General features: G+C 32.2%; 1 protein-coding gene across 1 annotated transcript; it reads left to right on the forward strand.

Annotated features, from left to right (window-relative positions):
* Nucleotides 1-271: 271 nt before the first annotated feature.
* On the forward strand, nucleotides 272-10156 carry LOC134253922 (transmembrane protein 101-like). Its single transcript, XM_062736498.1, has 3 exons — nucleotides 272-525; nucleotides 6184-6364; nucleotides 8518-10156. The coding sequence occupies exons 1-3, from the start codon at nucleotides 413-415 to the stop codon at nucleotides 8977-8979; spliced, it is 756 nt and encodes a 251-aa protein (XP_062592482.1). The 5' UTR covers nucleotides 272-412; the 3' UTR covers nucleotides 8980-10156.
* The last annotated feature ends 2955 nt before the right edge of the window (nucleotides 10157-13111 follow it).

A 13111-nucleotide genomic window follows, 5' to 3' on the forward strand; every position in this document is an offset into this window, starting at 1 on the left:
GTGAAAATTTCAATGTTACACTCAACTACATGCAATATTTATTATATTATACTGAGTGTTTTATACAAATACATATAACAGTGAACCGTGCGCGCATAAAGTCTGCGCAGTCGCTATTTTTTGGAATATCACCCGTCGTCAAGCAATGTTGACTGTTGCTACGCTGGAGGGCGTGGCTTAATTATTCAGCGGGTAATAGTGTTTTTTAGCAAATGTTTCTCGACCAATCAGATTCAACTAATTTACATGAAAGTATAATATTTCAAAATATTCCAGTTGGCATTGGGTGGATTATTTAACCCGGTCATACCCCTTTCTCCAAACCCGAGTTGTCCCGGCAAAGACTTATCGTAAGAGTTTTCCTTGTACAAGTTAATGCATTAATTTAAAACATTTTTATGATCTGGAAAAAATGGCGTCGTCACAGTTTTTGAGAAAAATGCCGGAATTTTTTATAGCACGTTTTCCATTCTTCAATGCTATTAGCTTACTTCTTTTACTTGCAGAGCGTGCACAAAAGGAAAGGTATGTTAAAAATATATTTTTTATTTTAATTTCTCTTTGCATTGATTAGATTTTTTTTCAGATAACAAAGTTGTATCGAGGAAATTCGGTTTTTAGATAGGTTAACACACAATCTCTACCCAGAGTTATCGTTCCGCTTATACCTCTGTCATCGTCTAAAAAGTAGTGCGGAAGAACGTGTTTTTTTTTTTCAAATGTTGTTTAAAATGGCCTGCGAGAAGATTAAAACCTTTAATTTTTTGGCCGAGGCTATCCGCACGACGGTCGTGCCGATTATATTCGTTATTCGCACGACGGTCGTGCCGATTAGAAATCTTATCCGCACGACAATAAAAAGAGAGATAACTCCTCTAAAATACCCACAACTTATTGTGCACACTGGTAAAACAAATGATAATGAATACAACAAAACTGTGGCAAAAAATTCAAAACTTCGTAATTAAAGCAACAATTTTGCAAAAATTACTATGCTACTATTACTTAGCTGCATAGGTAGAAATAGTCTTTGGACTGACCAATGGTTATATACCACATTATGCACGTATAAGAGATTACATATTTCTTTTTCTTTAAAATAAATATTTTGTTCATGTAATTGTAATTCAAATGTTTTGTAAAATCAATAAATAAATCAATTTTCCAATTATATTCATCACTATGTTGCATATGTCCTAAACATTAATTCAATGACATTCATAATTATTACTATACCTCTGATTTGGTTGAAGCCCAAGTCCTTTCACTTTTTTCTTCTTGTTCTTCGGCCCGTGCTTACATTCATATTTTACAAATCTGAATCGAAATTTTTCATCATAAGGTCTTTTCACTTTTAGATTCTCGCTTTTTGTTGATTTGCTGTCTGTGATGGTGTATTGAACATTTTCTCTTTCGCAGTAGGCTTCTAAAGCTTTTTCAAAATCTTCATAAGTATCGAATGTGTCGCCTACATCCATCCCTTCCTCCATTTTTGCGCTATCTCATTTTATCCTCCGATCTCTCTGGCCAACTTCGGCCGATTCTTACCTTGGGGCGGGCCATTGATCACCCGGGGGAATTTTAAAAACGAGAATTGACGTGCAGTATCAAAAGCTATGACAAACCAGTACTCGAAAGATTTGAAGAATAATAATAATTCTAGTTCTGCTGATAAACAAAAGTGTATTACGGTTCTAATCTAAGTCAATTGACGTTTTAAACATTTCTCTTAATAAATGAAAAATTCCCCATGCTGCAGCAATAATAATAACATTGAAATATGGGGATTTTTTTTTTACTTTACGATATAAGAAAGGTTAAAAAGGTCCAGTGGTTGTATATTATATTTATCACAAAGAAATATCTTTCCCATAAATAAGTAAAGAAAGAGCGTGATATTGTGACAAAATATTTAATCAACATATTATGTAGAAATAACTCTTTTACTTTTTAAAAGGATTGTCTCAAAAATAACTCGAACTCTTAAAACATTTTGACTTCATTAATAGTCTTAAAGCGAAACCGTTCATATGTACGTGTTAAATAACAAAAAACAACAAACATGTAGCACAATTTGTATAATAGCTGCAGATCTGGTCTGAAAAGGAAATGGGATGGATGACCCCAGAGGTACAGTGCCACACACTAATATATGACCCCTTGATTTTTTTTTTTATTTTACAATTTATATTTATTACACTGTCTTTTCATGTTTTCAATGCGAAAAATTTAGTTAAAAGACTGAAGATAACCGTTCCATACAAAAAATACTCCTCTATACATAATATTAGAGGGGTATTCGTTTGTGAACGTGGGTGTACCCAGAATTTTTTTTTTTTTTTACTTACCTGAAGAAGTTGACAAGCAAAAAAAAAAGATAGAAAATCCTATTACATGGGGGGGGGGGGGGGGGTTAAAGCCAAATTTTTTTAATGCCCTATTATTTTTATGATGACTTGCCATTTCACGCCATTTAACTGCCATTTTTAAAGCAAAACAGCGTGCACAATAAGTCATCACAATATTTTAGAGGAGTTATCTCTCTTTTTATTGTCGTGCGGATAAGATTTCTAATCGGCACGACCGTCGTGCGAATAACGAATATAATCAGCACGACCGTCGTGCGAATAACGAATATAATCGGCACGACCGTCGTGCGGATAGACACTTCCTAATTTTTTTTTAATATGTGTCAATGCTGCAAGTTGTTTGTCTATAACCGGTCAAGGAAAAATCACTATATTTAGCTATATAGCTTAATTTACCTATATAGCTTTTTTACCTACATAATATAGCTTTATTTAGCTATCTTAGAATAAATTTCTGTTTTATGAAAAGCAGACAAAAAGTTGCTCTGATTTTTTTTAAAGGTTTGATAAAAACAAGCTAGTGCATAGATAGTAAAAACATTGCCTCTTTTAAACACTTTTAACCGAAACAGGCATCTCTATTGTTTGGATAGCTGTCCTTCACTGGAAGTGCGATGAGGCATGACTAAGTAGGATTGCCTTGCATTGTGCTGAATTATTACCAATCAATTACCTTGTTGACCGAAACTGCTTTTCTTTGTTAAAGTAGCTGCTCATCACAGACTAAGTCTGTTATACATACCCCCAAAACTTTTAGATCTTTGATTGCAATTGCACAAAAGGAGAAACAATTTTAAAAGTGGGTTTTTGGTGAATTGTTTTCAGTCCATTTCAGAGTTGAAAACTAATACTGCCTCATTATGCGACTTTCTGTCTGATTTTCATAAAACAGAAATTACTCTGAAATAGCTAAATAAAGCTGTATTATATAGGTAAATAAAGCTATATAGGTAGATTTAGCTATTTAGCTAAATATAGTGATTTTCCTGGACCTGTATAAAAACTAAACCATGTTGATATTAATCAGCAAAGCGTTTTAAATTTTCCACGTACGTAAAATCCGGCAGAGAAACAATCCCTTGTAAGATATATGGTGAAAAAGCGATATCTGATTTTAATTTTCATAAATAAACCTTCATTTAAGACACAGGGACTTGAGACAATCTTGGAAAAATCGGGTATTTAGAATAATAGGGGAGAAGGGACCTAACGAGCCGCCATTAATTCCTCCGTGCCTAGCTTCAAACTCTAAAAACTTCGATTTTTATTCAAAAAATACAAGAAAAAGTTTGCCAGTTGAAACGCAGAATGTTGTCCTTTATTGTCATAAATAAATCATTTACCTTACTTTATTAAATCTTTTAAAAAATGTACTGGTCGCCGTCGTTAACCCTGAATATGTTCTCAGGATTTAATAGCCATTCTCTGTAACCACTTGAACTTCGTTGCCACGCATGGTCACCGATTTTGATGAAACTTCACCCATGCATAGTACTTGTCACTAGAAACAAATATCAAACAAAATTTCGTTGCTAAGTGTCTCGGTTGCTATGGCAACAGCCGGAAAAGTTTGAAAAATTGAGATTTTCAGCCATTTTAAATCTTGACTGTGGCTTAATAAAAACTAGAAAAAGCAAACAAACCATTCTCACAAAAACATGTCACCTTGATTTCACTTATACTGTAAAGAAACTGTTTAGAATATATAAGTAAGTGGTAACCAAGGGTACATTTGGAATACATTTAAAATGCTGAAATATGCTGAAAAACACTCCGTATTCACTAATGGTAGGTGTTACATGCTCAAACTCAATCAACGACTTAAGAAAAACAATGAAAATGTTTGACCTTAAGTATATAAGTGTAAGCAATATCATTCTATAAATAACTTTTATGGTTGCCATGGTAACACAGTGTAACCATGCAAAACCAGTAACTAAGATTGGGTTAATGCTACTTTCTTGAGGAAAAACATCAAAATTCAAGACTGGCAAATATGCATCCTTAGGACCTTGCATCACCAAATACATGAGAAAAATTGGGTGTAATTGCTACTTTGCAGTGTTACCATGGAAACAAAGTACCAGTGCTTAAAAGTGAATTATTTTTCGCTGCATTAAGAATTAAATTGCCATATAATCAAGAAACAAATTAAAGGACTCAGCTTGAATAGTACTTATCTGTTAGAATTGAAGTTGAATATCATATATTGATAAAATTTGATGAAGAATACAACACTGTTGCTATGGTTACCAAGAAGGGAAAATGTTCGATTTTGTGAACTTTATATCAATATTAAACCCTGTGTGCCAACTTCTTGCATCCACTTAGTGATTGGATGATAGTCAAAATTAAAAGTCAGGTTATCTGTTAATAAATATCAATCATAAAAGTTTTGGGAATCTACATTTAAGGGTACGTATCCAAGGAAAGAAAATATTTTTCAGGTTTTTAAGCATATATTTTCTGCTTATTTCCATAGCAACGCTCTATTTAAAGAATCTAATCTGAATTTTTTCAAATGGGAAAACTAGGAGCACAAAATTGATCATTAGTTATGGGGAAATCTGCTTTTTTAAAAGATAGGATCAGATTTGAAAATACAGAGTGTTACTTTGAAGGCTCTCTTTGGAATAAAAACCTTGGCAACCATTGCCAACCAATATGAAATATCATATTTTGTTCTTGGTATATGTTTCAAAGCTCTTTTTTCTATTATTTGGTCACATTTCATCCTATAATTGCTTTTTCTTTTCACGTGTATGAATTTATAAAATTCAATGAATTTTTTTTTTACTTTTGAATACTTTGTTACCATAGTAACGTATGTAATAGTTGATTTACCAAACATGTTTATCATGCATTTGAGACATCTGACCTTCAACTTTTTGGAAACAGTCATTGCCAATTGTTTGTTTTGCCGCAAATGTTAACTATGGGGCTCTAAACATGTTAAGATATGCCATTTTTCGAACTTTAAGACATGTTGTCATGGTAACTATAAAGCATAGCAACCAATTTTTGCCTGATTTCAGTTTAGGGTATCAATGACTTTTATCATAGAGAGTTTGGAGAAATTCTGAGACTATGCGTGCCACAGCTCCTATATAAAATTTCAAATCATTACAGAGAATGGCTCTTAATGTGTGTGAATCAATGCAGGATATTAAATACTCATACATGTATAAAATAGGGAATCAAGTGTTATTTAATATAACTTTTGCTGTTTTAGCTCTCTTAGTCTTTTTCGGGGGTAAACAAGAGTAAATGTTTATAGCTGTATATTCACCATACATATATATTATCGGGATGCATATCTGAAAAAAACCAAGGGAATTACATTCAAGCAGTTTTAGAAGAAGAACTTCTTCAATTTTTTTGTACAACATTGATGAATGAATAAAATTATCATAACCTAAGAAATAAAACTTGAATGTCTCTAAAGTTTGAAGGAAAATCTGTCACAATAAGGTCGTCTAATTAAGATGTTAGTGTAGCGAGTATGTGAGCAGATCTAACATGTAATTTTAATCAGATTGTCTTTAAAAAAAAAGTTTGATTGCCCTCTCAGGACTCAGGATAAAATTATTTGGGAGGTGGGTTGGAAAATCTTTTTTTTTTTTTTCCAGAAAATTTCTACATATTTGTTGACAGGATAAGAGGAATAAAAAAGAAAAAAAAATATTGTCTCCTGGTTTAAAAAAGTTTTTAGTTTTGACCATTGTTCGTCAGTCTGTCAGGAAAGGACAACCAAACAACCTTATAAAGATGGCCTAAGTAATTACAGTTTTAAAAAAATTATTTCTTTTTACAGCTACCCACCAATTCCTCCCAAAGTGATCTACACACACATTGGTATATTTGTGGCCTGTGGATTTCTGCTGTCCTTCAGATACAAATGTAAGGAAGTGTCCCTGGTCTATTGTGGACAAATACTTTACCTTGTGTACACTATGTTTACAAACCCACAGGTTGGCTACACCCAGTGGCAGAAGGTGAGTCAAAGATAATTTCTTTTTCTATGTTCATGTATGTAGATGAGTTACAGTTGTCTTCCTTTATGTTTTTGTATGTTCCTGTTTGTAGAACAGTTAGAGTTGTCTTTCTTTGTTTAATACCCCAGTTAAAAATATGTTATCTCAGGGGAGTAGTAAATATAATTTTCCATTAAATGATTCAGTAAAAATCAATGATTATCATTTAGAATTTCTCATACATTGTATTTTGGTATTTTTGATGACTTTTTAAAAGCCCAGCTCTTTCCCCTTTGAAGGTTTGATTTTAAGATGTGACTTGCCACATACATCATACAAATCATACCATGTAAATAGAAAAATCATAAGTTAGATATGAGGTCAGATGGAATAGAGGCATGTTCTTTTCTTTCTGGCAAGTCAGATGGTTTTAACCTATCATAAGCATGATACTGTAGATTCGTTATTTTTCGCAAGTACTTATTATCAGTAATGGGCTCTTCAACGTCAAATCGCGAGAGTAATAATTTGCAAATGGACGGTTGGTCAAGAGATTTTACATAGATTTCAGCTCCAGTAAAATAAAGGCGAGTAATTTTATTTCGCGTATGGTGCTTCTTGCGAAATTACGCGATAATTAATTCCATGTGTATATCTAGGAATCTACAGTAAGCAAGGTCAGAAAGGCTGATCTGAATTAGGTACAATTAACCAGTGTTTTTTTTTGTTGGTTGCTCCAGATTAATGTTATATATTTAAGCTTAATGGCAACTCTAATGGGAATATTCATTATATTCATGTACTTGAATTAATAATTGCAGAAAGTAAAACTGAACAGACCTATTGGTTAACAAATTATACATACAGTTTTGTCTGAAAAAAAAATGAAACCTATTTTTAGCTCCCATGACCAATACCGTACTTATGGAATAATATTTACAGTACCATAATCTAGCCAAGGTTTTGCCCATGTCCTCTTGTATTCAAATGATATGTAGCTGCATTCATTAGGAAACAGAAAGGGGGTTTGTAATTGCTGTTTTCCATTATTAAATTGAAAACAATAAGAAAATAAATGAACTACATATATATATGACAAATCATACAATGTAAATGAAACACTGGAGTCAGATGTGAAATCATATCAATCTTACAAGTCAGTCCCTGTAAATAGGCCTGAAGTTTCTGAATGAGGTACAAATCTGGTTTAATCTGTGCTCTTACCAGAGGGCCATCGGGCGTCCCCAATTTATGAACAAGATATTTTAAAATTAATTATCTCCAACAGCAATTATGACATTAATTGCACATTACTTTAAGAGCTCAAGTGAGCTTTTCTGATCAAAAGTTGTATCCATCTCTCTGTTGTTTGTCCTGTGTTGTCTGTAAACTTTTTTTTTACATTTTCAACTTCCTCTCAAGAATCACTGGGTCAATTTCAACCAAACTTGTCACATAGAATCCTTGTGTGAAAAAGATTCAAGCTTGTTTAAAAGAAGGGTCATGTGCATCAAAAGTGGCTAAATCAGTGCATTGTTTGAAAAAAATTCAATAATTGTTTTATTATTTATTCAATGAGTAAATGACGATCTATATAAAAGTTTTTTGGACCACACTTGACATTCAGTCCTGTGTAATCAATGAACACACAGGACAGGACCACATTTAAGCAGGCCTAGTGTAAAAAAGTGAAACACCTTGAAATGCAGAACCAAGGAAATTTTCTGAAAGTAGAACAGAGCTATAGGTCATGAGCCAAAGTATGAACCAAGATGTGTCTTATTCAGTTCACACTGTAGATTCCTTATTTTTTGCAAATACTTTTTATCACATACTGGCTCTTTAACATCAAATTGCGAGAATAATAATCCAAGTTGATCAATAGAATTTAAATGGATTTCAGCACCCTAAAAATAAAAGCGAGTAATATTATTTTGCGAGTGAGGCTTCTCGCGAAATTAATACCTTGCATATTATTAGGAATCTACAGTACTTTGGCTCATGACCTATCTGTTCTACTTTCAGAAAGTGGGGAAGGGGGGGGGAGCAACTATTCTTTGTCAAGTTTTGGATCTCAGGGAATCAGAGAGCTAGGAATTAATTCAATTGTTTTAACTCAAAAGATTTATGTTTTTTATATATAATAATTGATGTTTTTATTTATATTTATTCAGATCAGAATAGCCTCTCGTCACATTGGCTGTGTGGGTATATTCCTCCTATTTTCATCCCTCTTTGAAAACTTACCATCTAAACAACTACAGAAGCTGGGAGAGACAGTTGTTGGGATATTCCTCATGGCTTATGTGTACATCCTCAACAACAGTGCTGAGGATAGACGGGCCTTCCTCTCACATATTCCTGGGGGGGACTGGACTAGGTATTTTTTCACACTGGTCCTGGCCGCTGGTGCCATTAGTTTTTTCTCTGGCCATTTCCTGAGAGACATGTCTATAACGGTGATTGGTGTGTTTGGAATTTTAACAATCTTCGTGGACTGTGACATTAATTTTTGGGTGGAGACTAAGGGAATGTTATTCTGGAATCAAGTGAGACTTATCATAGACGATTTGTGTATTTTACTCGGGTTTGCTATGATAGTGGTGCGAGTGGACAATCGAATTAAAATGGATTAATTTTCACTAGTGTAGTTAGAGTTTAACTATAATAATTATGTTTTTATTGGTTTTAATTTTAAAAAAATCCCAGGATTGAAGTAATATTTCTTTGAAATACCTGTACTTAATTATGTGTCTTTGCCGATGTGCCAATTATATTGTTCCTCCTTACTGGAATAACTAACTGTTGTAGAATATACTTTAACAAATTAATGTCAGATGATACTTTTTGAACTGATATTGAGTTTTACAAAAACAGTTAAATAAGTTTTGTTACTAAATTTAAAAGGTAGAAAATTTAAAAATTCAGTGCTGTTTGGTTAACAATATTAATTTCTTACTGATGAAACACTATCAGTAAATGCAGTGTTGATTACTAAATATTTTACATGTATTCATTAAGCATTCTAAGAGATTGAGAAAGATATGGAAAATTATTCTTTACACTAATTCAAATATTTGTACTTTCATATAGACTGCACTGAAAATTTCAAGATTTTTTTCCTTTTAGTTTGTTGCTCTTTATTTTTGATAATTATATTTGTAAGAAAAAATGTGTACCTCGGAAAATACTCTGATAAAAGAGACATTGACTTGATTGCATGAACATGATGAAAAATGACAGAGTGAACCTTTTCCATTAATCAACTCATTTTCAAAGACATAGAGTTTTATCAGGCATGGAATGTATGTTACAAGGAATTAGATGGGTGTGTTTTTATTTTTTGAGAAAATCTGTGTCATATTTAACTCTTATCTGTAATTAATGTTTGAACAAATTGTGCGATGTGAATTTTGATGGCTCTTGTGTGGTTTATTATGAACTCATATATTAAGATGGTTGACAGGAATGAATACCCTGATTAATAAATTAATTTGTATGAATTTTCATGAGTTTTTAAAAAATACAATTTTGGAGGCCCATAAAAACATTGAAATAAAAATATAAAAAAATTAAAAGTTAAAAAAAGAATATCAAAATGGGAGAGCTAAGTAATCTTCATTGACTCTTACCATTCCCCCACATTGACATAAATGCATAATCTACTTATTTAGGAATTTTTTAGGCCTATATGAACTAAATTTGATGATTTTTAAATGAAATAGTTTTTGAGCAATCCAAAATACATTTATGTATTTTACAGCATACTTAATATAACATAAATATGTGTTTTAAAGTGTTTTCACAATTATTGAAATTTTTCTTCTTTTTTTTCAAACGAATTCTCTGTCAGATCATGTAGGAATAGCTTTCTTCTTATACCTATACATATACAGGTAAATAGTCATGAATTTTACACTTAACGCAGTACTGAATTTAATATTGATTAAGAAAAAAAATTTTCACTAATGTTTCACATGTTTAATAGAATCAATATCCTTGATTCATGAGCTGAGAGATGCTTAGAGAACTAATTCTTAACCATTCTCCAGAACAGAGTACTAACTTGTTAGTAACATCCTTTCTGTAACATTATTGCAGAAGAATCTCCTATTAATCTTTCGATCTGAACAAAGTCAACTAACTGATCATCGACTCAAGCCCAGAAAGTCAACTACTGGTATATGTACAAAGATTAATAAAAGCTAAAAAAAAAAAAAAAAAAAAAAAAAATCAACCACTGAACATAAATAAAAAGTTTCGAAAGTCAACTAAAAGTTTAGAAAATTCAAATATTTGAATAAAGACTAATAAAAGTTTAGAAAGTCAATTATCTGAACACAGAAACTCAAGTTACTGAATAAAACTAACTAAAGCTTAGAAAGCCAACTATCTGAACACAGACTAATTTTAGTTTAGAAAGTCGTCTAACTGAACAAAGACGAATAGAGGCTTAGAAAGCCAACTATCTGAACAAAAACTAACCAAAGTGTAAAAAATTCAACTATCTGCACACAAACTTTTTTAAGCTTTAAAATTTGAAGAATGTGAGTTTCTCTACCACAGACCTCTTTCAGCTTCATGTGGCTTCCTTGCTATACTTTTTAAAGTACCACAGAGAGTTGATTCGAGAATCACGTACATTGACTAACATATTTTTATAATCAAATCAAGTCTGTTCAATTACGCAATATTTCTTGTCCTTTTTTGTTTTTTTTCTATTCTCGTTTGTTAATGTAGATTTTTGTACCAAGTTTAATGGGTGTGTGTCAGAATAATGTTGAAAATTATGCCATTGCATGTTAACTAATTCTTTTGACAACATATAAAATGTGAAACACTGACAACTTTTATGTTGTTTTTATCTGCTACCCAATATAAAAGTTGATGAATTCCTGAAGTGTGTTGATTAAATTTGAACATGATTCTTGACGAGTTTGTCAAAGATAATGCCAACATGCTTTAAAAGGGATTTTTTAGATCCTGCTAGAATATGTAAATAACGTGTCAACCATATTGAAAGAGAGAGATGCAGTAATATGACATTTATTTTTGAAAAACATGTGTAAAAATGTAACAGTGCACAAATTAAAGGCCACATGCATTGCTTTAATATGACAGTGATTAATTTATACAAAAGTAGGGTCGCTTATGTCATATTCATTAGAGTATTTTGTGCTGAGAGTGAAGAAAACACTACTGGGTATTCCATTCGTGCAATGTAAAAATAAATCAAACTGTCACTTCTAGGTTACCAAGTAAAACAAAACTTGGTCAGAAAAACCAGTCAAGAACCAGTAGTGTAAATTAATTAAAATCCCTTTGGCCTACGGACATGTGGGAATTTCTGCAAATAGATTTTCTTTGAATTATTTGAAAGAAACAAAATTTGAAAAAAGACGATTGTGCCGTCACAGTTTATCATATATTTGTCATACTCGGATTATAAATCTCCATCTATCATTGGATTCTTTATTCTTTCTTGAGAGTAAAATATATTGTTGCTTTAGAATTAGAGAGCATTGAATTAATTAGCTTTGTGACAAGGGATTTTATTCCCCGTTCATTTTTTAAATTGTTAAACAACTTTAAAAGAATAATTTAAAGACATACTCACACAAATCCCTGATATTCTACAGTCTAGTTTCCCCAAAATATTCAGTTCAATTTGATCAAACGTTAACTATTTGAAAAAATAATATACTAAGTAATGTTTCCATTTCTAATTTTTTTCTCTGTGATAAATCTTTGAAAGTTAGTAGAATTGATTTTTGATAATTCTACCGGAATGTAAATTAGGTAAGTAGTTAGGTCAGGAGCTAAGGGGGCCTAATATGCATGCAAATCTCGTGCGCATGTCTCTGTGTCTGACGCCAAGGAGGCCAATATGCATGTAAATCTCGTGCGGCTGCCTTTGTTGCTGACAACAGTGGGCAAGGACGATTTAAATTGGCATGGGAGTCCTCGTGTAAATCAAATCTATGTCTACATTTTTAAAGTCTAAATCTACAATTTTTTTTCACAATGAAATGGAAATATAAGGAGTCACGGTCTAGTTAGTATAGTATGCCAGGGACATCAACGATAGTGGGAAACATGGGATAATTTATTCATAACGGGCTTCGCCTGTTATGCAAATTATCCAATGTTTCCCACTATCGTTGATCAGGTCGAGACCACTAGATTTTCTGACGTCAGCATAAATTTGCATGTAAGTTAGCTATCTGTTTACTTTACCCACTGATGAATGGGTCGCAATGCATTGTGGGCTACTACAAGTACTAAGTTGTGTTGTAAATATAGGCCAACTTTAATTGTCCCTTGGAAACTTATTTTCAATTCTTTTTTTAGATTTATGGAAAAATATTTAAAATGATGTATAATCTTTCATTTCTATGCTCATATTTACAAAATTTGCTTTATGAAGCATTATATCAACCTTTTAATACATCGGCCTAAACCATTGTTCGAAGAGACGTACAGTACGTGCTATCGTGTCGATAAAGCATTGAGGTTTTTTTCACGTGATATACGTGTACATAGTTTTAGACAGCAGTACAAGGTGCCCTATTATTATTTAACCCCTAATGTTATCAAAAAGTTTTTAATGTACATGCAAACTTTAACATCAAAGCGTTTGCACATTAATCGAACCTTCGAAGCAACTATATTAATCATCTAAAACAACTCCAATATTAAATGTGAGCATGGAGCAATGTCTTGGGAATGTAATCTTTTAATTTCGGACTTAAAAAGTGATAAAGAAGC

The sequence above is a fragment of the Saccostrea cucullata genome, unplaced genomic scaffold (assembly GCF_032062105.1).
Source record: "Saccostrea cucullata isolate Sc308-1 unplaced genomic scaffold, CSIRO_AGI_Scuc_v1 ctg194, whole genome shotgun sequence".
Taxonomy (NCBI): Eukaryota; Metazoa; Mollusca; class Bivalvia; order Ostreida; family Ostreidae; genus Saccostrea; species Saccostrea cuccullata.

Coding starts and splice junctions, on each gene's coding strand:
- LOC134253922 (XM_062736498.1), top strand. CDS start 413: ATGGCGTCGTCACAGTTTTTGAGAAAAATGCCGGAATTTTTTATAGCA. Junction 526..6,183: donor GAGCGTGCACAAAAGGAAAG/GTATGTTAAAAA, acceptor TTCTTTTTACAG/CTACCCACCAATTCCTCCCA. Junction 6,365..8,517: donor GCTACACCCAGTGGCAGAAG/GTGAGTCAAAGA, acceptor ATATTTATTCAG/ATCAGAATAGCCTCTCGTCA.